Source organism: Chenopodium quinoa, unplaced genomic scaffold, assembly GCF_001683475.1.
Source record: "Chenopodium quinoa cultivar QQ74 unplaced genomic scaffold, ASM168347v1, whole genome shotgun sequence".
NCBI lineage: Eukaryota > Viridiplantae > Streptophyta > Magnoliopsida > Caryophyllales > Amaranthaceae > Chenopodium > Chenopodium quinoa.
The window spans coordinates 3030889-3054498 of NW_018743292.1; the positions used below are offsets into that span (position 1 = coordinate 3030889).

General features: G+C 33.7%; 3 protein-coding genes and 1 long non-coding RNA gene across 5 annotated transcripts; 2 read left to right on the forward strand and 2 right to left on the reverse strand.

Moving 5' to 3' along the window:
• Window positions 1-465: 465 nt before the first annotated feature.
• LOC110736406 (membrane-associated protein VIPP1, chloroplastic-like) lies at window positions 466-6699 on the reverse strand. Its single transcript, XM_021916625.1, has 11 exons — window positions 6334-6699; window positions 5811-5935; window positions 5586-5696; window positions 5406-5470; window positions 5175-5256; window positions 3443-3517; window positions 2654-2724; window positions 2414-2496; window positions 1671-1735; window positions 1324-1398; window positions 466-774 (listed from the first exon to the last, which is right to left on the reverse strand). Exons 1-11 carry the CDS (start codon window positions 6461-6463, stop codon window positions 667-669), a joined length of 990 nt encoding a protein of 329 aa, XP_021772317.1. The 5' UTR covers window positions 6464-6699; the 3' UTR covers window positions 466-666.
• A 709-nt stretch (window positions 6700-7408) lies between these two features.
• On the reverse strand, window positions 7409-9622 carry LOC110736407 (thioredoxin F-type, chloroplastic-like). The gene is made up of 3 exons (XM_021916626.1): window positions 9170-9622; window positions 7852-7951; window positions 7409-7753 (listed from the first exon to the last, which is right to left on the reverse strand). The coding sequence occupies exons 1-3, from the start codon at window positions 9493-9495 to the stop codon at window positions 7619-7621; spliced, it is 561 nt and encodes a 186-aa protein (XP_021772318.1). The 5' UTR covers window positions 9496-9622; the 3' UTR covers window positions 7409-7618.
• A 1881-nt stretch (window positions 9623-11503) lies between these two features.
• On the forward strand, window positions 11504-12749 carry LOC110736408. Its single transcript, XR_002514241.1, has 2 exons — window positions 11504-11664; window positions 12434-12749. It is a non-coding gene; the product is annotated as an uncharacterized LOC110736408 (long non-coding RNA).
• A 4878-nt stretch (window positions 12750-17627) lies between these two features.
• LOC110736411 (aspartic proteinase-like protein 2) lies at window positions 17628-23603 on the forward strand. 2 transcript variants are annotated; one of them, XM_021916629.1, is made up of 11 exons: window positions 17628-18236; window positions 19395-19524; window positions 19614-19861; window positions 20007-20231; window positions 21255-21411; window positions 21526-21599; window positions 22323-22419; window positions 22632-22707; window positions 22842-22913; window positions 23179-23228; window positions 23481-23603. In XM_021916629.1, the coding sequence occupies exons 1-11, from the start codon at window positions 18016-18018 to the stop codon at window positions 23580-23582; spliced, it is 1452 nt and encodes a 483-aa protein (XP_021772321.1). In that variant the 5' UTR covers window positions 17628-18015; the 3' UTR covers window positions 23583-23603. The 2 variants fall into 2 exon arrangements, with proteins under 2 accessions (XP_021772321.1, XP_021772320.1); XM_021916628.1 differs by lacking the exon at window positions 23481-23603 and having other exon boundaries at window positions 17633-18236; window positions 23179-23396.
• The last annotated feature ends 7 nt before the right edge of the window (window positions 23604-23610 follow it).

Genomic DNA, 23610 nt, shown 5'->3' on the forward strand with positions numbered 1-23610 from the left:
ATAAATAGTGAAAAAAGTCAAATGTGTCAATCATTTAGAAATAGAGGTAGAATTATTTATATTTGTTATTTAAATACATTTAGGCCATGCTCACCTTAGATCAATATTTTGTAAAAATAATTTTAGTTTCGTAAAAAAAATTAAGTAAAAAATATTAATTTACAATTATGCAAATATATATTGTGTGATAATCTAATAACACCGTGTTTGTTTATTTGTTTGTTTTTTTTTAAAAAAATTTTAAATTAAGGTAAGATAACACCTTGCAAGATTACAAGACTATGTTTATTTACCTATACTCGTATAAATCACAATTACATACCATAACAGCATAACATGAGGATTCTTCGAAAGGTGTTGTTCTAATGTACTCGTGTTATGATTTTCAGAAATTTAAATTGCATCCACGATCTGATTTTCAGAAAATACACCAAGATTTATAAACTTGATAAACAAAGATGAGCGTACATTAAAAGCACCGGGAATACTTTGCATTTACAAAGGTCAATGATTACTTGTATTTCACAAGCTTGTATTGTAAATTGCATCTCTTCCTAGATTGTAAGCTTAACAATGTGTGAGCATTACAAAAAACGTGATTTGGCTTAGATTGAGAAATAATTTACACAGAGAAAATGATGAAAACTACTTCGTATAAATCAATATCTAATAATCGCTGGCTCTTCTTCGGAGCTCATTCAGCTCTGACTCGATTTCCATATCTCTAAAGGGTGATTTGGCAACCACTGTTCTCCCTGGAGGGAGTTCTCCTTTCTGTTAAACGTCATTCAAAAAAATAAAAAGGGAAAAATCAAAATCCTCCTCAAAAATCAATACAGGAATAAATAAACTGGAACACTGAATGAACTACTTGACAGTTACCCATACAATTCTTGAACATAAGTCTGACATGGATCACATGAAACCACAAGTAGAAGTGTCTAGCCAAATTATAGGCTTAGTTTGTTGTTAACCAGCAAATAATCTTACTTATCGTCCCAAAATAATAGGGAACTTCCAAAAGTTTGTACCCTTAATGATAGCCTTAACAAAGAATTCAAACGTAGGACTATATTGGTATTGTGGAAATATAAATTTTCAGCTAGTGAAGGATAGTTAAGGAAGTTTAACTCAATTCCTTCAAAATGTGACCTACTGTTTAGGGACCGGGGGGGCATGATTAGAAATTCGCTGCATGCTTATTCTTGACAATGATCCTCTCTTTACTAATCATTTATTATGATCTTTGATAGGAAGATAAGATTTAACTAGCACCAACATGAATATGTGATGATAAAACAAGAGATCCATGCATTAGTATACCTTTGAGCTCCCAGATAATTCATTCTTCAAGCTAGCCAAGTCCTCATCAACAGAAGTGCCTTCCAGTAACGCAAACTGACAATAAACAAAGCGAAGTGCTCAGGTAATAATTAATAAACTACAGCTATTGTAAGAAATTTCAGTTTAGTTAATCTCTCACTCTCACAAACCATTCCTAAGATTGTTATGTGAGGTAAAAGAGTACTGCACGAGTTCATAACACGTGTGTGTGGAGATGCATGTGTGAATCACCTTGATTTTTCTATTTAGATCAACAATTATCCATAAGATTTTACACTCCGGAAGAGAGAGGGGGGGGGGGGGGGTGGGGGGGGTTGAAGGCCTACCTTCCCTTCAAGATCATCACTGGTTAACTGATTAAGTGCATCTGCTTCTGATTCCATAGCCATTACTGTATTAAAAGAAGGCCATAAGTCACAAGGCACAAAATAAACATTAACTGCATGATAATTATTAATCATTGTTTTTTTAAAATTAAAAATAATAAGAATTAATGTTCTATAAATGTTCTATAAATTATCACAAAGGGACTTAGGTTTCTCTCACTAAGGATCCAAAAAAACTACAGATTAGCCCAATTCTTCTATATCTCCCAAGAAAATAACTTGGGAAAGCCCCAACTGGTTCAGCCTTTAAAGAAGCTAGCAAAGCCACTTTACCCCAAAGCAAATTACGCGGGGTAGTAACATCAATAAACTATGATGAGTCACAATAATAAAGATTGCTTGTGGATATACATCAGATATCATTGCAGGCAAGATGAATATATACTCAATCTCTTCAGCATACTTCATTTTGAAACCTCTTTATATTCGGTCAACTTATCAGTATCTAATGAAAATGTACATATTAGCTTAAACTAGATTATGGTGTCTCAAATTTGACTCCATACATCTTATGAGACGGGCACAAGGCACAAGAACTTGGACCTAGAAATAAGAGCTGTCTTCAATTAAGGGAACTAATGATAAATAATAATGACACCCCAAGTAAACATGTAATCTACACAATAGATACAATGCACAATAGACCTATATAATATCATTAAGGGAAATGAAATAAAGCTTGCCTTTTTCTTCCATTTTCTCAAAAGCGGCAAGAGCACCGCTTGTATTCACTTTTCCCACCATCTCACTTACTTTAGTAGCAGTCCTGGAAAACCAAAGATGAATTTAAAACTTACTAAGATACACTACCAGGCCCAAAAAAAAAAAAAAGTTAAACCTTTGCAAACTGAACATGTTCTTTGAGAAAAAAAAAAAAAAAAATTCCACTGATACTAATGACAGAAAGGGTACAGATGCAAAACCTTGCAGATTGAGCACGTGCTTTGAGAGTGTCTTTCTTTGATTTTGCCTCCTGTATTTTGCTTTCCAAGAGCTGCCACGGAAGGAAGGCAATCCAATAAAAATTCTTACATTATCTTCCAGTAGCAATAGACTTGATCAGTTAGACAACCCATCAATGAAGCAATCAAATTACTAACCAACTAGAACATTTATGCAATAGCAACAAGCCATTTAAGGGCTTAAATTATAACCGGTATTACGGTACTAAGACAACCAGCAGAATGGAAAAGGAGCATCATTGATAGAAAAGGTTCCACCCAAACCATCATGGTATATTAGTATACCCTCCCAAGTCCCAAGGTGATGGTTCCCCAACCAAAAGAGAGATTAAATAGGCTAAAAGGACTCCTCATCCTGCCAGGCCTGTTCCAAAGAACAGAAATAATCAACCTTCACACAGTTATATTATTGCTCAAGTATCAATTCATGTCCTTCAGGAGTTCCACATAAAAGGTGATGTCAGAGGTAAATGTTGAGGAAGGAACACCAATACTCAGCAAGAAAAGAGTATTAAACAAGATATCTTAACCAAAGTCTTCCACGTATCAATGAGCATTATTTAAGCATGCAGGTATAACAATCGACACTATATATTCAATCTCTCATTGCGCAACCAAAATAACACTATGGCCACAGGGCAAACCTCATATAAGTGCTATCAAGTCATCAAAAAGTGGAAAATTAATTATATATCTATAACACAGAAGACACTGACAATGAAGCATGTTACATGAGCCATAACAGCACACCTTAGTATTTGAGACAAGAGATTCAACAACATTCTTTTGCTGATCAAGCTGAGCCCTCAAAGCACTAGCATTATCCTGCAAATGGTAAGAGTGTATAGATAAGTGAGAAAGGAATTATCATTCTTGAAGCTTCAATTGATTTAGGCAAGATAATAGCAACAAGCATCGAATTTAGTACATCCGAAGGACAGCAGGACAGATCAAATTGACTCAAAGGGGCCATTTATACTTCTACAAATAATAAGGCTACCATTTTCCATATTGAAAGAGTAATATGTCACTGGAAAAAGGTCAAAATAATAAAATACCTCTACACATGTGTATACATTCTTTGCAGCTGTATAAATTAGCTTCATTTTCCATATCTATATCTCTTTCTTTTAATTCCTTTTTCTAAATAAAAAGCCCTAAATTCTTCAGCTCCAATATACTTGTAAAAGATACCGTAAGCTTGCAAACAACATGATTTCAAAGCTTGGAAACAAAAAAAAAGCAAGAATATGGAGGGACATTCGATAGGCCACAATCTATATGTCACCATTTCATATTGCACAACCTTGCCCATCAAAAGCCAGGAAAACTACAAATAAAACACTTCTCACTGGCAGATGAACCTGCCAATATTCATGCCTAGATTTCAGGAGAACAATCAGACACAAGTATGGCAGATGACCCTGCCAATATTCATGCTTAGACTTCAGGAATCAGGAGAATAATCAGGCACAAATAAGTATATGAGAAATGGCTCATGGGTAGGGAGCTATGGCTGAAAAAGGCAACTTCAAGCAACATGACCAGAGTTATGCTGGAAAATCACCATTCTTAAACTTTTAAGAGTAAGAACACTATTAATATAATCCTACCTTGTAAAAAAAAATGTTATTAGACTAAATAGAGCTTATTCTTTGCTAATAAGGCAAAATATTTTGAGATTTCCTCCACACTCCACCATTAAGTGTTCTGTACTTCATAGTGGGAAGACAAATCTTAGAAGACCTACATTACCTAAAAAGACATGGCATAGCTGATGACGGTGTCGAACACAGGGTTACATTGTATAATATCCCCTGCATAAGTATGACTTAATCTACACCGATTAAAAATTACCCCTGTACATAATGAGGGGCCCTAAGTTGACTAAATACACTTGATAAGAATAAGCAATTAATGTACTAATCAAGGGATACTTTGTCTTAAAAAGTGCACAACAAGATTGTATAATTGAGATTTGGTACTAAAATGCACCTTGGAAGAAAATGAGGGTTAACATTGGATCTTCAGTTTGGAAGTGAGAGTCAGAATATTTCCCCACCCAATTGGTGTTTAAAAAGTGATATTCAAAAAGGCAAATACCCAGATGGGTTCTTTCAACAATATCAACAAGATAGAGGAAGTAATGATATCATATCAGATTTAAATAGTTTCAGCTGGAAAGAAAATGCAGAATGACAATCACAACAGCTAGCCCAGCTTTAGTCATTGAATTATTGATTACCACTGAAGAAAATCTTCACATACCAGTGCTTCCACCTCCCTGTCTCCTTGAGACGTAAAATTCAATTCTTTGAGGGCTGGGGGTGGGGGTACGGGGAGTAGGGAGAGAGGAGATATTAATGTTATTGGAGAAATCAATTCACCTCCTCTAATACACAAACATCAGCATAGGTGTAGAAAACAAAAGGGGAAAGCCGAATCAAAAAGAAAGATGGTCTGCAAGATAAATGAAACTTACAGCATAAGATTTCCGCCTCTTCAAAGCTTCACGAGCAAGGTCTTCATCCCCTTTGCTCAGTGCAAGTTGTGCCCTTTTATACCTTTTAGCCCATGAAAGACAAATCAGTTAGGAAAAAAGGGAAAAAAAAAAAAAAAAAAAAAAAAAAAAAAAAAAAAAAAAAAAAGGGTAAGCAAGCAGCAACTGAGTGAACTGACAGTGCATACAAATTCAGCCCCATAAACAGCTTACCAATCTTCTGAAGCTTGCTGTGCGGCTTTACACTTATTTTCCAGTTGCTTTTGAGATGCCAATACCTTCATAAAAATGGAAAGGTATAAAACACTTAACCAAATGGGAAAATAAAGCAAGGTGAGAATTTAGAAATGTAACATCCACTTATACTAGCAACTTAAGAAGAGAGCACTGTACCTGCGCCGTTGACTGGCGCATTTTCGTCAAATCTTCATTCATTTCAAGAACAGTTTGTTCCAGAATTTTCTCTGGATCCTCAAAACTGCTTAGAATCGAGTTTGCATATGACTAAGTCCAATAAAGATGACAACCCATTAGGAAAATGTCATCAATCAACAAGATAAAGTGATACAAAAGCAAGGAAATTCGACTTCTGCAAAAAAAGTAACTTCAAACTCAAACCTTAACAACTCTAGCAAATCGATCAAAGAGGTTCATTTGTGAACCAAGGGAACCTCCACCGAGGCCGTTACACCTAGACTTATTGGAATGTAGTAATTGAACTCCACTCAATCTCAATGCTCCAACTGCAAGCAATGTAATATGTATCTAATCAGGAGCTAACACTAACAAAATTAAACATTTACTCCATCAGAAACCACAAATTCAGCTTCATCCATCGAATTTACCACAATAAACTATCAAGCATTACCATCAATGCAATAATTTAATTCATGAAATAGGTATCAAACCAAATTAATCAAACCCCAAACACAAATTACTAATTCAAAAAGCATAACAAATTATCACAAAACACCCAAAAAATGAAATTTTGACAGTACCCCAATATACCCAGAAGCTAAACTTTGCATAAAAATCAAATTAAACAGAAAATTGAAGGTGGGTAATCAATACTTTAGCCAAAATTTGCATATAAATCAAATTAAATAACAATTGAAGGGAAAATTGGAGGTGGGTAAGTTACCATTGTTACCAAAAAAGGAAGACCTTAAAGAAACTCTAACAACAGAAAGCTTGTGAGAAGCAGCGCTTGTTGTAGATGGCGCGGAGGCAGCTAGGCGTAAACCTGTGATTGGTGGAGCTTTTGTAGCCATTATCAAAGCTTCCCAAAAAATTAAAATAAAAAAACCCAGAAATTATTATGAAAAATGAAGGAAGAAATTATTAAGCTTTTGGGAAGAGTGAATAATTTGATCGAGTAAAATTGGTTCCACACTCCCAAAAGCTGTTTAATCAGTTTTGTGTATGTGAGTTTATTTCTGGTATTGTGTCTCTTGTGGTGAGAGATTGAGGAGATGATGGGATTTTTCACATTTTTGATTTCTTTGTAATCCTTTGGACATTGGGTGGGTGTGGGTGTGGGTCAAACTTCCCAAAGGATGGCTCATGGACCCTATAAAATGATGGGCCAAGCCCAAACCCGATGAATCAAACTACTCCACCCGTTTTTAAATAACTATAACACTTACGAGTATTTTATTTGGTCATTTTTATATAATTATATCACTTCTATAAATGAAAAAATCCATCTATTTCTTACGGTCCTGGATATTCGTAACAATTTGACTTGTCAATACCCCATGTTGACCTCAAAAAAATGCAGTACTCCGTAAGATTTTTTTGTTAAAAACTATCTTTTTGAAACATTTCAACGTTCCTAGAACATTAGTAAAGGAATCTTATTTTTAAGTCACTATTTTCAGTGTTGAAATTGAAGATGCTTAGGCAATCTTCCAATTTTGGACGACACTCCATATGAATTAGGTTAATCAAGAGTATGCCTAGTTGGAAGCAAATCTCTTTTTGAAACTAAGTTTGAGCTACTCAATTGGCCTTGAAATTTCGGATTTTTGAGCTCCAGAATCAAGCTCTTTTGTCTAAAATACTCTGTAATTATGTCTTGAACCCATTCCATTAGTACATTAGAGATTAAGCAGAATGCTCACTATCCTACCAAGGGGGTGGCAATGGCGGCGATTATACTAGCCCAGGGCAAGCAAGCACAACTGCACTACGAATGTCAATGAAAAGAACAGAAATTTAACAAGGAACTGCTTCTAGTAGAGCGCTCAAATTTCCTTTACTTCATAAAAATATACAATTACAGCTCTTGTTCATACAAGTTTCTCAGCAGACAGTGGTTACAACTTAGTACAAGCCATTGTTGATGATGTCACATTTCCCACTTCCTGAGTCAGTTGCAAGGACGATCTTACAGCATATATACACACGCACACTAGAGTGTTTGTTCAGCTACTTCGAACAGTTTGAATGGCTGCTACCAATGCATCATATTTGGCCCCCGTCACTTCTTCCACAATCTTGCCTTCCTTTAGAATCTTGAAAGTAGGAACTACTCGAATACCCAATTCCTTAGCCAAGGACTGCCCATGTTTACAAAAATCACATCATCATTCTAATTCTCTTTGAGACATTGACAGATAATAGAAGCTTAGACTAAACATAGTTATAAGGTATGTACCTTGTTTTCCTGATTACAATCAAGCTTCAGAAAAATGCAATCAAGATATTCCTCTGCTAACTTTTCGTACTTTGGAGCCATTGCTTTACATGGACCACACCTTCAGAGTTTGTAAAAATTGAGTTAGAACTAATGGTATATTGGTATCATTAGAGTACTAACACTGAAGGACAACAATCACAATATACGAACTATAGGCAGCACAAATCGATCTCTGTATTCAAGCACAATGCCCACTCGAAGGTTTACAAGTTCACAACAATTTCAAGTCATGACAGTGTGGAATTTGGAAGATGGATGATTTACCCTGTAGCAAGTCATTTCTATAAAAACCAACTAGGATACGATCTGAAGATTAGATCGCAACAATTTCATAACAATAGCAGGAAGTGGAAGACTGGAAGTAGCCAACTGGTGTACCATCGTACCATGTACAACTTGTTTAGAAATTTCACGGCAAATGATGCACTAATGCAATTGCATACATTCTTACTGAATGTATCAGCAGTTTTATTCTCAACAGAACTGTTAGTTTTAAACTCATAGATTACATGACACGTGCTGTGATTTTAACTGGGAAATATCACATAATCATACTATTTTCATAAGTTAAGGGATGCAACATAAGCTACATAGCCACATAAATATGATCCAAAGTTGGTCTAGCTTCGACAATCCAGAGAAATTCGGAATATATACATAACAACACAGAATCAAAGAAGCAGCCTGCCTAGGCCAATAATCACAGTAACAAGATTCTTAAGCAGGGCAGTGCTCTCAAGTATACCGCGAAAGAGGGGGGCAATAAAACTGCTAGGTTGCAATCAAGCTACTTCAATCCATATTTCAAGAAACTCCACCAAAGTTTGCATTTGTAGGATCACCAATTTCAGTTACTCATTTAATTGATTTAAGGCTTTTTAGCTATAAGTCTCTTGAATAAGATTGCTTTGAACAATCCCAAGTTTCAAAACAACATTTCACATTACCATCCTCGAACTCGGGTGTGAAAGGTATGTGGCACAACTAAAAGATTGAAAACTCATTGAATGCTAATAAAAAAGAGCAACTAATCCTATCTTGTGTGGAAAAATAGTCCAAAGGGGTCTTCAAAACCTCAATACATATAAGATCTTTATCCGCCGTTAAGGATATATCATTCGCACGGGTACATTCTAGTAAAATCAAGTCGATAACAAAAACAAAGCCAAACAAACAACTAACATAAGCAATCAAAAACAAATAGTAGAAATAGAAAATTCTAACCAAAAAATTGAAAAAGAATACTAATAAATAAATTTTGAGTAATTGTATTTACCATTGAGTGTACATATCAAGAACAACAGTTTTGTCACCAGCAGCATTAACAATAGGCCAGAAAGTGTCCTTATTAACTTGGGTCACCTTCCCAATTATGGCTTCCACTTCTTGGGTACCAACTGCTTCTAAACTTGCTCTTACTTGACCTCTCATTCTATCTTTCCTCTTCACAAAAACCCCTTTACTCTTATGATAACTCCCAACAAATTCGACCCGTCTCGGCAACCGGCTTCCGGGGGCCGAGCAACGGGTAGGATCCGATGAGGTGATGGGATTAGCTGCAGATGTCCATGATTGATGAGATAGGGATAGATTGAGAGCCATTGAAATGAATTTTTTTGTTGTTTTGGAAAAGTTTTGGTTTTAGAAGAGAGGGAAGTGAGTGAAGAAATGAAGAGTGAAAAGTTATGTGGTTTGTAGGAAAGAATGAGAAAAGGGATTGTTCTATATGCCTTTGTAGTTTGTGGTAGTAAGGCAATGTGTGTTGAAATATCTAGTTTCTTCATTGGTAGGACAATCATTATAGCATAGAGCATGGTCCAATTGACACGTGTAGTACGTATATCATGATATGCCAACGTGTATGATGCATGTAATGGTATATGTCGATATCGTTTGATTAACTATTTAAAATGTATATTATAGCAAAGATCATGTACGCAACATGTGATAATGTGAATTAAGGGCCAATTTCGATCAGATTTCAACTAATTGGACCTTCAACATAATTTTGGTAAATCTAATTTTGATTAGATGTTATTTTATTACCATTCTGGCAAAAAGAGTAGTTTATTTTTTGTATACCAATGGTAATATAATTGCTAAAAAATCACAATGAAAAACAAAAGATAAGTACAATATCAAATATGACTCATTATAACATCAAATTTTGTTCCTTATCAAATTTCTCATTTTCTTCTACATAAGAGAACAAAATCATCACCTTCAGTCTAAAGGCTAAACCTTTGAAAAGTGTCTACTATGACAAATTGAAGGCTAGATTTCCTCATAATTTGGATATCGAGCTTTATCCACAAAATATTGCGGAAGAGACTAATTGTTTAGTTAAATGTTGACAAAAAAATCACAAAAAAAAATGTTAAAAGATTTTATCTACTACGTATCTAAGTGGTGATAGGCTGATGATAGCAAATTATTTGCAACCATAAATTTCAGATTGTCCAGGAAAATATTTGATCCAAAATAGTCCATAACCAGCTCATTTAGAAACTGGGCCTCGTATTAATTGGGCCTGGATCAAATCTGGCCTTTTTTAGATTGGGCTGGATATAATGAAAGAACATAGATGGCATTAAAAATGCAATACCATTCTACTATTTTTTTTTTTTTTTTTTCTCTGTTTGAAAGATGCCATTCTACTATTCTAGTAAACCTTATATAGCATTATTAGATTATTTTTTAATAATACTTCATGTCTCACAAATAATACCCCTTTATTGCAACTAAAAAAAACGAAGGTAGTAGTAGCTTTACTTGATTATGATTTTGAATTATTGCTCTCATTAAAAAAAAAAAAACATGTATTTCGTTTATTACCAAATCTTACTACAAAAATAAATAATGTGATTCCACTAATCCACTATTAGGAGATACGATTCATACGAAGAGGTCTTACTTCTTATCTTTAAAGTGAATTTATCTATAGTTTTAATTATTCGATGTCAACTTGCAAAGAAGCCCTTCTTCATGCTGTTTTTATTAAGCTAGAATTATTCAATGTTGACTTTCATTAGATTTGAAAAATAATACTCGTATATTCATAAGGTATTTATTATTTCAAGTATTTTGCTTTTAATCTCAAATATGAGGGATTACAATATTTAGCTAATTAATTAATGATTTAACATGTAAAAAGAACATTTCTTAAAAACCTTTTTAAAAACTTGTAAAATCAGTGTTTTTTGGACATGCTCCATTTTTTAATTAGACGGAACGAGTGAACGACAGTAGTAGGGTGGTTTATATATTCCCACTGTCAACAGTTAATAATCACATGTACTATATTTATCGTGGATGTATGTTCAGAATTATTATTGTAAAACGATATCATATCCAACAATCAAACAACCGCTTGATAAATGATACCTTAGCTTTATGAGCTTTTTCACACTTCAAGTAGTGGAGAAATAATCATACAAAACCGTACCTTTAATTTGCAACACAATATTGCTGATGTTGACATATTGTACAGTTGACAATCTTTACATGATTAGTTAGTTAAATACCATAATCTAACATTAGACGTGTATGATTGTGATGTTACACATTTTTATAATGCCTCAAACATTCTATAAATAGATGTCAATGTTCATTCATTCCATTCATCACATACAACTGTATTTCTCTTAATTCAAATTCTCTTACAACCGTTCTTGCGAAGCGTAACCAGCATTCTTTGAGAACGAAAATGGTACAAAGAAGTTGTGGTTGTGGCGATAACTGCAGCTGTGGCGACGACTGCAACTGCAACAGGTATATATATAATTTTATAACCTACCTTAGCTTCTTATAACTGGAATGGTATGCAAGGTATTCAGCCATAATTGTAGTTGTCTTGCAATATGCCTAGTGTTCTATAGTATGATCTTCTCTAGTAAAAATATAAGAGGCCAGGGGTCAAGATTTTAATCTCTAAAGTCTAAGCTCTTGCTCAAAACTTATCACTATATCTCAACATTTTACGACTAAAATATGGTTTTTTATTTTTTTTAATTTATGATTATTTAAGTTAACTAAAAAAAAAAAAGTTACATACCTAATTAAAGTAATTTATTATATGGGGGTGGGCCCCGATTGACCCTGGTGGAAGGCATCCTCTATTCCTTAGTAAAGGAGACATGTTTAATTTGACAAGTATTAGGTCGGAAGTTGCCAAGAAATATAATTATCACAAATCGAAAATTAATTGAATGGTAGTGGTATCATATTATTGGTACATAATTATGATGATGTATACTTTAAATAGATGTAACTTGTGCGAGCGGTTTTAATATGTTTTGTAATGGTTTTCAGAAATTATATATAGTGGAGTAGTAATTTAAATTGTTGTGGTGGTTCAAATATATAATATAATATCGATATATAAAGTCTCTCTAATCATCTAACTCTATTTTGTGCAATTTTATAGTGTTCAACTGTACTAGTAAAATTGTAAGGATGATATCGTGTACATTTTATTTGGATCTCCCTAGATAACGTTACATCTCCAATAATTTTTAATTTTTATTTTCTTAAATTTCAGGATGTATTCAAGGACTGAGTGTGGTTGTGGAGATGACTGCAGCTGTGACCCTTGCAATTGCGACTAAACTCTGAAATCAAGCAGTTATCATCACTCTATTGTATAACTGAATATGTGTGACTTGCTTTAGTTTCCTTAAGTTTGGGTGTATTGTGAACTGAACAAATAGGCCATGTATTGCATCGTCAGATTTGGCATCTGTCTATATCTGTTGATGTTTCATAGATGGTCTAATGTACTGTGATTGTGTTTTTCTTGTAATATTGTTTCCTAAATTGAAAAAAGGTTACCTAAAAGTTTACCAAACTTCTTCTATATATTCTCTATCCAATACAATCTCCCTAGATAATGAATGTTTAATCAATCAAATAATTAAGAAGTGACTTGAAAAAAATAATAATAATAAAAAAAATAAAAAATAATGACAATTGTGGTGTACTTAAAAGTAACTACAAAATACTACTTTCTTTGTGAGTAGAGTAATGCAAATTGTATTATCACGGTGAAAGTGTCAGATTAAATATATGAAGTAGGCTTGGACCGACAAACGTGACCCCGTGACGCTGGCTCAAATGATTAGTCTGTTACCGAATTAAGATAACACAATCATTATAAGAAAATTACCTTTTTGTAGCGATTATTCCAACCTTTGGTATCGATTGTTTAAAAAAAAAAATCACACATATGATCTTTTCAAAATTCGGACATGCAACCTTAAGCTCTAATATTAAATGTTTTACTGGGCCAATAAGCTATGACATATTTTATGTATTATTTGTCAAACAATATTTATATATCTAGTGTAAAAAAGGCTTTTCGTATCAATTTTTGGGTTTTAGTGGCGATTGTAAACAATACGATTTTCAATAATTTTATAAATGTGCAAAAAAAAGGGCGGATATGTATTATTATGTTTTTCGTATCGATTTTATATGGGATTACCATGACGATTATAAAAATAATACGATTTCCTCTACAATTTCACAAACATACATGCATATAGTAACGAATGTACAATCACAACAATATAATCGCTACGAAAAAAAAATTCTTGTAGTGAACAACATTGAAGCAAATCAAACTTAACTTGACCTGAATTGACTTGGCTCGAATGAGTTTATAGCTAAGAATTTTAGCAAGCCAATTTGAACATGTTTAAAGATATTGACAGTCAAACATGTTTCTTGAAAACCATAAAAAATACATATGAGACAAACACTAAGACAATCGTATAATCATACTTATAGTTAAGAAACAATAATACTCCCTCCGTTAATTTTTATTTGCAACTTTTGCCATTTTAGTCCGCTAACAATTATGTGCAACTTTCTATTTTTTTTCCATTTTTGGTAAACAAAAACCCTGAAAATTACTATTTTACCCTTACTTAAAATTTCTGATTTTTTTAATTTTACCCGGTATTAACCTTTAATCCCACATTATATACAAAACATCTAAATTAACCTCTTCGTCTTTCTCAACCACCCACATTCCTCTTCGTCTTTCTCTCTCCTTCGCCTATGTAATTTTATCCATTGTTCCTCCTCAAATCTGAGATTTCGTCCTCACAACTTCCAAAAAACGAGTCCCCCACCACCATGGTAAACCTAGAACCACTTCGCGACGCTTATATTGCCACCAATGACCGTGGCGAGGAAAATTTTTATTGTTAATTTTCCGTTTTGTAAGCTTATTGTATGTTTTTGTATTGTATTTCTATTGTTAATTTTCCGTTTTATTGTTAGTTTTTATTGTTGATTATTGTAGATCTACAATTTTGTATTTTTTTTCTGATTTTTTTGGGTGATTTATCTTCGAATTTCTGGGTTTTTTTTTGGATTTTGTTCGATTTTTTTGGGTTAGGGTTAGTGTGGTGACTTGGTTACGGTGGGGTGAGTGGGTGGGTGGAGCTGCCGGATTTTTGGGTGGTCTAGGTTAGAGGTGGGTCTAGGGCGTGGGTTTTGGGTTTTATTGAAGGTGGTTGCGGTGGTGGTTTCGTGGGGGTTGGTTGCGGACTGGTTTCATGGGGTTGGTTGCGGACTGGCAAGTTTGGACTGGTTTCGTGGGGTTGGTTGCGGTGGTGGTTTCGTGGGGGTGGTAGTGGTGGTGGTGAAGCTGGCGGTGGTGTTGGTGGAGGCGGCGGTGGTGTTTGCTGGTCTTGGTGGTGGCAGTGGGTGGTTGATTTCTATAAACATTCTCTTTCCACCGTAATTACATACTCCTATAATATATTAATCACCATTATACTTCCTCTAATATTTGCCCCTTAACTTTTGCCTCATGAACCGCAATTTGCCCCAAAGTTGCAAATAAAAATTAAAGGAGGGAGTATGTTTTGATTGAACGCATCAGCTAGACAAATTCGGCTCAGTCAAATTTGACCAACTAGACGACTATGTGACTAACCACTCATAAATGATAAATCAATAATAATTTTTTTCTTTTCAGAATTGAATGTGTTAGTAACCCATAGGGATGTCAAAAACTTACCCGACCCAAAAAGTATACCTGAAATCGAACTGTTTTCGAACTGGTTGAACCCGAATTTTTTTATCCGAATTCTATTTGGAGTTAACTTGATACCGACTTCACCCGATAATGTATGATCCAAACCTAACTTGAAATCGACTCATAGTTAACCCGAAACCAATCAAACCAGATAATTTAAGATCCGAAATCAACCTAGCCCGAAACAAAAATTACCCGAAACCATTTACACCCGAAAAATACCTTTTTTTACCCGACCTTTATTTACCCAAGAACCAATTAAACCCGACCGGAAACTACTTATGGTCTAATTAAACCCAAACTATTATTAACCCAAATGAGTTGCCAATTAATGAATGATGTTGATAAATAGTCGCTAAAACGATAAACGTAAAACGCTAATAAAAAGACATTTTACAATGACGTGATAATCACTCAGGCCAATAAGGCGTTACGCAATCATTTTCTTTAATTACTTGAGTTGTCAATGTTATACTAATTTTGATAAACCAACACAAAACTTAAATGAAACCCAAAAAATGATAAAAAGTACTTCAATAACAAAAATGACATGATCGATATGCTATAGGTGAAACCAAATTGACTCGAATTGAGATTGACCCCAATTCGAATTACACGACCCAAAAATCAAAATTAAAATAATTCTAACTGAGAACGAGCTAATAACTGAAGTCACCCAGCTCAAACTTTAACCGAAACTAAATTGGTATGAACCGAGATCTAATCAAATCCAAAATGACATGATCCAAAGTCTAATAATCCATTTTGACCCAAATAAATTTGATAAAATTTGGATCCGATATGACTTGACCCAAATTCGATTTGTACCCGATCATACTTGACCCAACTTTGACCCAAATTTAGTTAAGCTCAACCCGATTTAATTTAGTCTAATAGGTTAAAATGACCCATCGTTATCTGACCCAAACATCCCAACCCAACGTGGATCGACCCAAATTCCATCTCAGTACCTGATTTGACAATTCTAGTAACCCAGCATAAGAGGTCAAGATTTGGATCCATAGGAAACTAAATGAACAAGTTAAGCATGATGATGCTTGAACACGTGAAATGAAAAGGGTGGGATAACTTACAGAAAAGAAAATCATGTGTTGAGCGTCATGTTATGTTTATGTACTCGTATAAATAAATGTCATGCGGATTGATTATCAGTCTTTATTCCTATGTCAGAACTCACAGAGGGGTTTGTCTGTCTCTTTTCAACACACACACATTACCATATTCTGATTTTCTATTAAAAAAAAATTATTTATACAAGTAAAAAGAAAGAGACAGACAACCCGATCTAGAAGCTACTCTTTTCACAAATCGTGCGAAATGAGGAGTAGCTACTCATTCCTATGTTACGAGAAAATTGACTTGTTGAGAGAAAAGTAAGTAAACTAACGAACCTACCATCTAGAAGCTACTCTTTTCACAAATCGTGCGAAATGAGGAGTAGCTTCTTTTTACAATCACGAGATTAAAGTACATACCAAATGACTTGTGACTTTAGAATAGTACTCTTTCTTCCCCATTTCATTTACCACCTCCGTTTTATATTTTTTTATTACTTTCGGATATTATTTATGAGATATAAAACATTTCAAAGTTACAAAAAATATAAAACAGAGGTAGTATATTATATATTCTCCGTCATAGTAGGGTCCTGTTCTTTTGAGTTATTCTATTATGTTCTGCTCGCTTTGCTCTGATGAAATCTATTCTGTTGATTTGTTTTGCTGCTTTGCTAACTCAATTTGCTCTATTCTACTCTGCTCTATTGAAATCTATTCTGCTTGCCCAGAAACTCAAAAGACTAGGGCCTAGGTGTCGTTTAATTGGGGAAAAAAAAAATACAAAACAGGAAGTTGAAATTTCTAGCCTTCTAAGATGCAACATTTTTATATACACGCGTATATATATATATATATATATATATATATATATATATATATATATATATATATATATATATATATATATATATATATATATATATATATATATATATATATATATATATAAAGGTAGGTGTACTCAAAGGTGTTTTTTGCTTATTTAATTTTTTGTTTTGCTCATTTAAAGTTTTTAAAATGGAGCAAAAAACGTTTTGGTGCACCATATATATATAGGAGTGGCATATCAATATGGACGTTTTTTCTCATAAGTAAATCTTACAAAAAATAAATTACGAAAAATAAATAGATCAACAAATATTAATCTTTTTGTCCCTATTTGTTTGTCTCATTTGACTCTTCAAGATTATTGTCTTAGTTAAATTTTATAATTATATAAACTTGCTACAAAGGACTAAATATCTTTATTTATTTATTTTTTCTTTTCATATCTTTATTTCTATACCCATAAATATTATAGTTAAATATCTTTATTTTTCATATTCATAATTTTTTTTCTCATTATAGTTATAATAATCCATTCATTGATGCGATATTAATAAATACCCACAAGACTTTTTTTTCTCTTTTCCTAAGGTATAAATTACAAATATTAATTAAAATATATCAAATAAATAAGTATAAACTACGGTTAGAGCAAGTAATAAAATACGGATGGAGTAAAATACGGGAGTACTTCTCGTACACGATTTACTATAGCCCTATAGGCAAAACAAAAGAAGGTTCGATTAAATTGAGAAAAGTTACTAGAAGAATTGAAGTAGAGGAAGCAAAATCGGAATATTTCATTGACAGTCAAATGTCTCCTATATTTAAGATTTTAGCCAAAAATCAAAAATAGTCTCAATATTTTGCATCAAACCAGATCTCTCATTTTTCATTTTCCTTTTCCTTTTCCTTTTCGTTTTTATTCCCCCTGATTTCTTCTTCTTTCTCTCTCCTCTCTGTCTTTCTTCTCTCTCTTCCCTCAAATTTAAGGAACCTGGTCAATCAATGGAGCACCAGCTTCTTCTCCTTTTCTCCACTTAAATAACCCATTTTCAAAATTAACCCATTTTCAATTTTAACTCAATTTTTAAATTAACCCCAAAAAATTAAAAATTCAAAAAAAGATTGAAATTTTTGTGGGCTGTTTCAGAAATTTTCTGGGTTGCAATGGATCTAAGAGTTTTAATGGCGTTGGGTGTAATTTGTATTTGGCAATGTAATGAGATTTTAATGGTTTCAGGCAATGCTTTTTTTAAGGTTGAACATAAATTTAAAGGTGGGAATAGAACATTGAAGGAGCTTAGAGCGCATGATGTTCGTCGCCATGGTAGAATGCTTGATGCTGTTGATTTGCCTCTTGGTGGTAATGGGCAGCCTTCTGATGCTGGGTTTGTTCTTTATTTTTATTTTCTCTCTCATTTATCATGATTTTAATTATCTTCTTTCTTTTTTTTTTTTTTTTTTTTTTTTTTTTAATTGGGTTTGAATTTGTAGTTGTAAATATTATACTGTATATTTTTTAATGTGTTGTTTGATTTGATGCATTTAGTTGCTTTAAATTTTGAATATTGTTGGTTAAATTAAGGACTTGATTGATGGTGTTTCGAAATTGGAATGGAACTTGTCAGATTGTCTGATACAAGAATTGGCTGGTTGAATAGGTGTTAGTGGTAAATTGTTTAGGTTTGATTAATTGTGTTTTCGAAAATGGAATGGAACTCGTTCGACCGCCTAATACAAGAATTGGTAAAGTAGGTGTATGTGGTAAATTGGTAAAGGTTTTATTGATTGTGTATTGAAAATTGAATGGAACCTGTCAGACCATCTAATACAAGAATTGGTGAAGTAGGTGTTAGTGGTGAATAAAGGTTTGAATATGACTGTGTTTCGAAAATGGAATAGAACCTTTCAAACTGTCGTGTACAAGAATTTGTATTAACTTTTAGGGTAACGTACATGGTATTCTAAAGTTGGGAAATTAATTGACCTTTGGTTGGAATTTTGAGGAGAGGTGGAATTGAAGTATTTCTATCTTTGTGTAAAGAAAATTATAAAGGGCTAAATGATATCAAAATTAACTTTATCTTATTTCAACCAACATAAAAGCGAAGAGGTATGGACATGTGAGGGTAAAGTCGTTTTCCCTATTTTTTCTTAGCCTTATGAGGTCTTGGTGGCTAAGATTTTGGCAAATAGCTCAACTCTTTAGGTTATTTTAGATGATGCATAATACAAAGTACTTGTGTCCTAAGGTGGACAAATGACCCATTCTCAGGGATATTCTGATAATACGTAATAATTCCTCACTAGCTGTTAATTCAAGAATAAAATGTAGAGAAGATGGATTAAATTGTACTTTTGTGTTTTAACAGTCTCAAAAATTCAAGTTGATCCATAAACTGTTTAAAAGATTACCAGTGATATGCTGCTTTAATAGTAGGAAACTATGACATCATATTCTCAAGTGTATGGAGGTTCATGGGTCTATGAAATCCTTAATATAACAAGAAAAATTATTGATATTTAGAATATCTGTATGTTTGTAGGCTGTACTTTACGAAAATTAAGATTGGGAAGCCTCCTAAGGAGTATCATGTACAGATTGATACAGGAAGTGATGTTTTGTGGATAAACTGTGAGGGATGCGAAAAGTGCCCCAAGAAGAGTGGGCTTGGAGTATGTTATGCGTAATCTCTTGAACCAATTTTGACCTTATTAATCTGTTTTTGTCAGCTTCGGAAACTCATGTTATTGTGTTCATGCAGATAAAGCTGAATCTCTATGATCCAAAGGGTTCATCTACGGCCAACTTAGTAAACTGTGATGATTCTCAGTGTACCATGATATACCAGGGTACTCTATCTGGTTGCCAACCAGATATGCTTTGTCAATATGAAGTAACTTATGGTGATGGGAGCACAACTTCTGGATACTTTGTTGAAGATAATTTTCATTATGATAGCGTCTCTGGGAATTTGCAAACAACAAGTGGGAATGGCTCTATTGTTTTTGGGTAATAACTTGTTAGAACTGTGTTTTTTATTTATCATGTGAATGGATGAGAACAGTCAAACATTGTTTACTTTATAACTACTTGTGCTCTCTTCTGTCAATTTACAAATGATGCTCTTCTGATAATATTGTATTGTCTCTATCAGTTGTGGTGCTAAACAATCCGGTCAGCTCATTACAGCAGATGAAGCACTTGATGGGATTATGGGTTTTGGACAAGCAAACTCGTCTGTGCTGTCACAGCTTGCAGCTTCGGGAAAGGTGCAGAAGATGTTTTCTCACTGCCTGGACAATAAAAAGGGTGGTGGAATATTTTCCATTGGGCATGTTGTCGAGCCTAAGATGAATCATACTCCATTAATTCCAAATCAGTATGTCATGCTATCTATTGTTGTCAAATTTTATTTTTATACTTGCTTTTGAATCGCTAACATAGTAGCATTATATTGCCCCAAGGTGCTCGTAGCCTCGTACATGTCCACATGTAAATGTATGACTCGGTTTGTTTTCTTCATTTTTTCCATATCTATGTTATTATTTACTTGTGAAGTGTCCATACTCATGCTGGGTGTTGAGTATTTGACATGGATACTTGAGATGTAATGGACAGTCTGGGTAACATAGGTTATAAGTGGTGATTTCATTGGCTTTGTTGTGTTAATGCTTATTTTTAATTTGCATGGTGATGTGATTGAAGTGTTACTTGCTTAAGAAAAAACTTTGCCTCCTATCCATCTCTATTTTCTGTTGTGTCAGGGCCTTTTTTAGTCTTCTTTTTATAAGCTAGATTTGAATCACTTGGTCTTATGAGAGGATGATCCCTGAGGTGTTGTTTGAATGTTGCATGACAATGATATCTGAATGGAGAAAGATATTGGGGACTTGAGGTAGTTGAGTTTATTGTTTGCAGATTAAATTCTTGCAATAACGGTTCTTGGTTGAAATATTATGTTCTTGTTAAAATAAATGATTCTTTACAGTGTAAATTTTTTACTCTTTATAATAAAAGCCTTTCAGTTTTGCTGGTAATCAAGGAAATTTACGTAATCTTACTTACAGGCACTATTAATTAAATCATTTCCACACTCTTTATCTTTTCTATCATCATGAGGTATTTTAGGAAAGGCAATAATATTCCGTTACTATTATAGGGTAACAGTTTCTTTCGATCACTCTAAAATTCTAACACTGGTATATGTGAGTATTAATTCTGGATAGAGGAAGTTTATTTAGGTTTTTACTCAAGTTCAATATTTATACTGTTGTCAGAAGGACTACGTGAACATGATTGCCTACACTTCTGTGGTAAAATAATATACATGTTTGCATGTTTAATTAGGCTTTTATTGAGACCTGTTATGTATGTTGTAATCAGACTGCTACTACCCTCTTAGGGCACATTACAATGTTGTCATGAAAAGTATAGAGGTGGATGGCGAGATTGTAGAACTCGATACCGATACCTCTGGGAGCGATAGGGGAGCAATTATTGACAGTGGTACTACTTTGGCGTATCTCCCAGATGATGTTTATGACAAGATTGTTAACACAGTAGGTGCTCTGTCTTGATGTCCATTCTATAGGAACGTGGATTTTGCTATTGTGGAAGCTGAATATGTTAGTTTTTTTTTCTTTTTTTTTTTTTTTCCTTTTGTTTTTCCACAGATTCTTGCCAAGCAGCCCCAGCTACAATTACATACTGTAGAGGATCAATTCAAATGCTTTCAATATTCTGGAAAGTAAGTCTCATTTGGCTAGCAATTTATGATAGCGTTTCTCTGAATTGGAGACTCTACTTGTTTCTTTATGTGCTCTTTTATATTCATTATTCATCTTTCAGAGTAAAATGTCTTGGTAGGAAGAACATATTTTTTTTTATTTTTTCCATCTTGTAATTCTGAATCCCAGGTCACAAGGGTGTGTTCGGATGAAATTTGGTGAATACACTACAAGGAGTCAAAGATAGATGATAGTGCAAGCTTGAAGCCCAAACCTTTGATACCCTAAGATTAAATTATGTCTAAACTAATTAATAGAAGAAAATAACTTCTAAACAATATACCTAATTTAAGTATGAGATAGTCATGTGGGATTTTTTTTTTCCAGGTCCAAAGTCCAAAATAAATTTTACTTATAGGCAGATTGCCTTAATTATCTACCACACTAGTGCTACAGCCAAAGCCAAAGATTCCTTGAGATCAATATTTCTGATTACTGATTTCCCTCTGTTTGTTAATGCTTACGTCCACTTTTTTTTAGGTCTTGACCATTAAATTTGTTGAGGAAATAGTGGTCAAACTCTGATCTAAAAAACTGTGGACTAATGGTTCTCCACATGTTGTAAATATCTGTTTATGATTTGTTAATTACATTGTTTACACAACTAATTGTTTCCAAATGCTTCATAGTTTTTTTTGGCTTTACTTACTTCTGCGTAACTAATTGTTTCACCTGTGTCCCAGAATTGATGATGGATTCCCCCATGTTATCTTCCGTTTTGCAAATTCTCTCACCTTGACAGTATATCCTCATGAATATTTCTTTCCACTCGCTGAAGGCGTAAGTATATGTACCTTGGATGTTTTCTTATCTCGGAATAAAGTTTCTAAGGGGCTTGTTGTAGAATGCAAGTAATATTTTGTATGGTGTGTAGTACTACTCATCATGCAAAGCTTGTGCTAAACCTTTAAAATGTAGAATACTTAGGTTTATATCTTACACCTCATTGCAAATCAGTTGTGTTATTAAATGTGTTAATTTTTATTTTTCAGGAAAATAAGTGGTGTGTAGGTTGGATGAACAGTGGATTACAGTCTAGAGACGGGAAAGATGTTACTATCTTGGGAGGTATAATAATACTTGTACTCCGTGTCATAGCAATTTCTAAAATCAGTGCTTAATTATCATATTGCAAGTTCTTCCCCTGAGGTTGTTTTCTTACAGCTAGTTTACTTTTTCTAATAACGGTTGCTCTGCTGCAGATATTGTACTCTCCGGCAAAGTAGTGTTTTATGACCTTGTAAATCAAACTATTGGATGGACCGAATACAATTGTGAGTTTCATAACCCCCACTTCAATTCACAAATGATTTTTATTTTGAAAAAAGAAATACAGAGTATCATTTTGTGCAAAGATCTGTATGAGACCGGTCTCACTCCAGACCAGCAGTTGTATAATTTTGGCATCCCAATTAATTTCAAAGCCACTCGTATTATTGCATATGAAAATTTCGAGGCTGTCTGATAAATTATAAAAACGATACAATGTCACCTTTATAAATGTATCTCTGACCGAACTGTTTTCTTGCTGAATTACAGGTTCGTCTAGCATCAAAGTAAAAGATTCAGAGTCAGGAGCTGTGTGTACTGTAGGCGCCCATGATCTTTCTTCAGCTAACTCTTTAATTTCTGGGAGGAGTTTATTGTTTTTGTTTGTGCTAATTAACCTTTTTTTCACAATTGATCATTAAAAATCCATTAAATTTTTTCTTGGAATTTTTTTATATGGCAAAGGAGCTGTTATCAATTGATTTTCATTCGATTTCATTAATTTTACATGTATAAGATTTACCATCATTCTCCTAATGCCTTCTATTTTCCATGCTTTCATGGCGGCGAAGAATACCTATGATCTGAGTGGACAAAGAGGAAGCTCCAGCTACCTTCACACTTTCTGGCCTTGGGCTTACTTTTCTGTATTAGCACTTGCAGCAATTTCTTAATCTTTATTTTTCATATAAAAAAGGTACT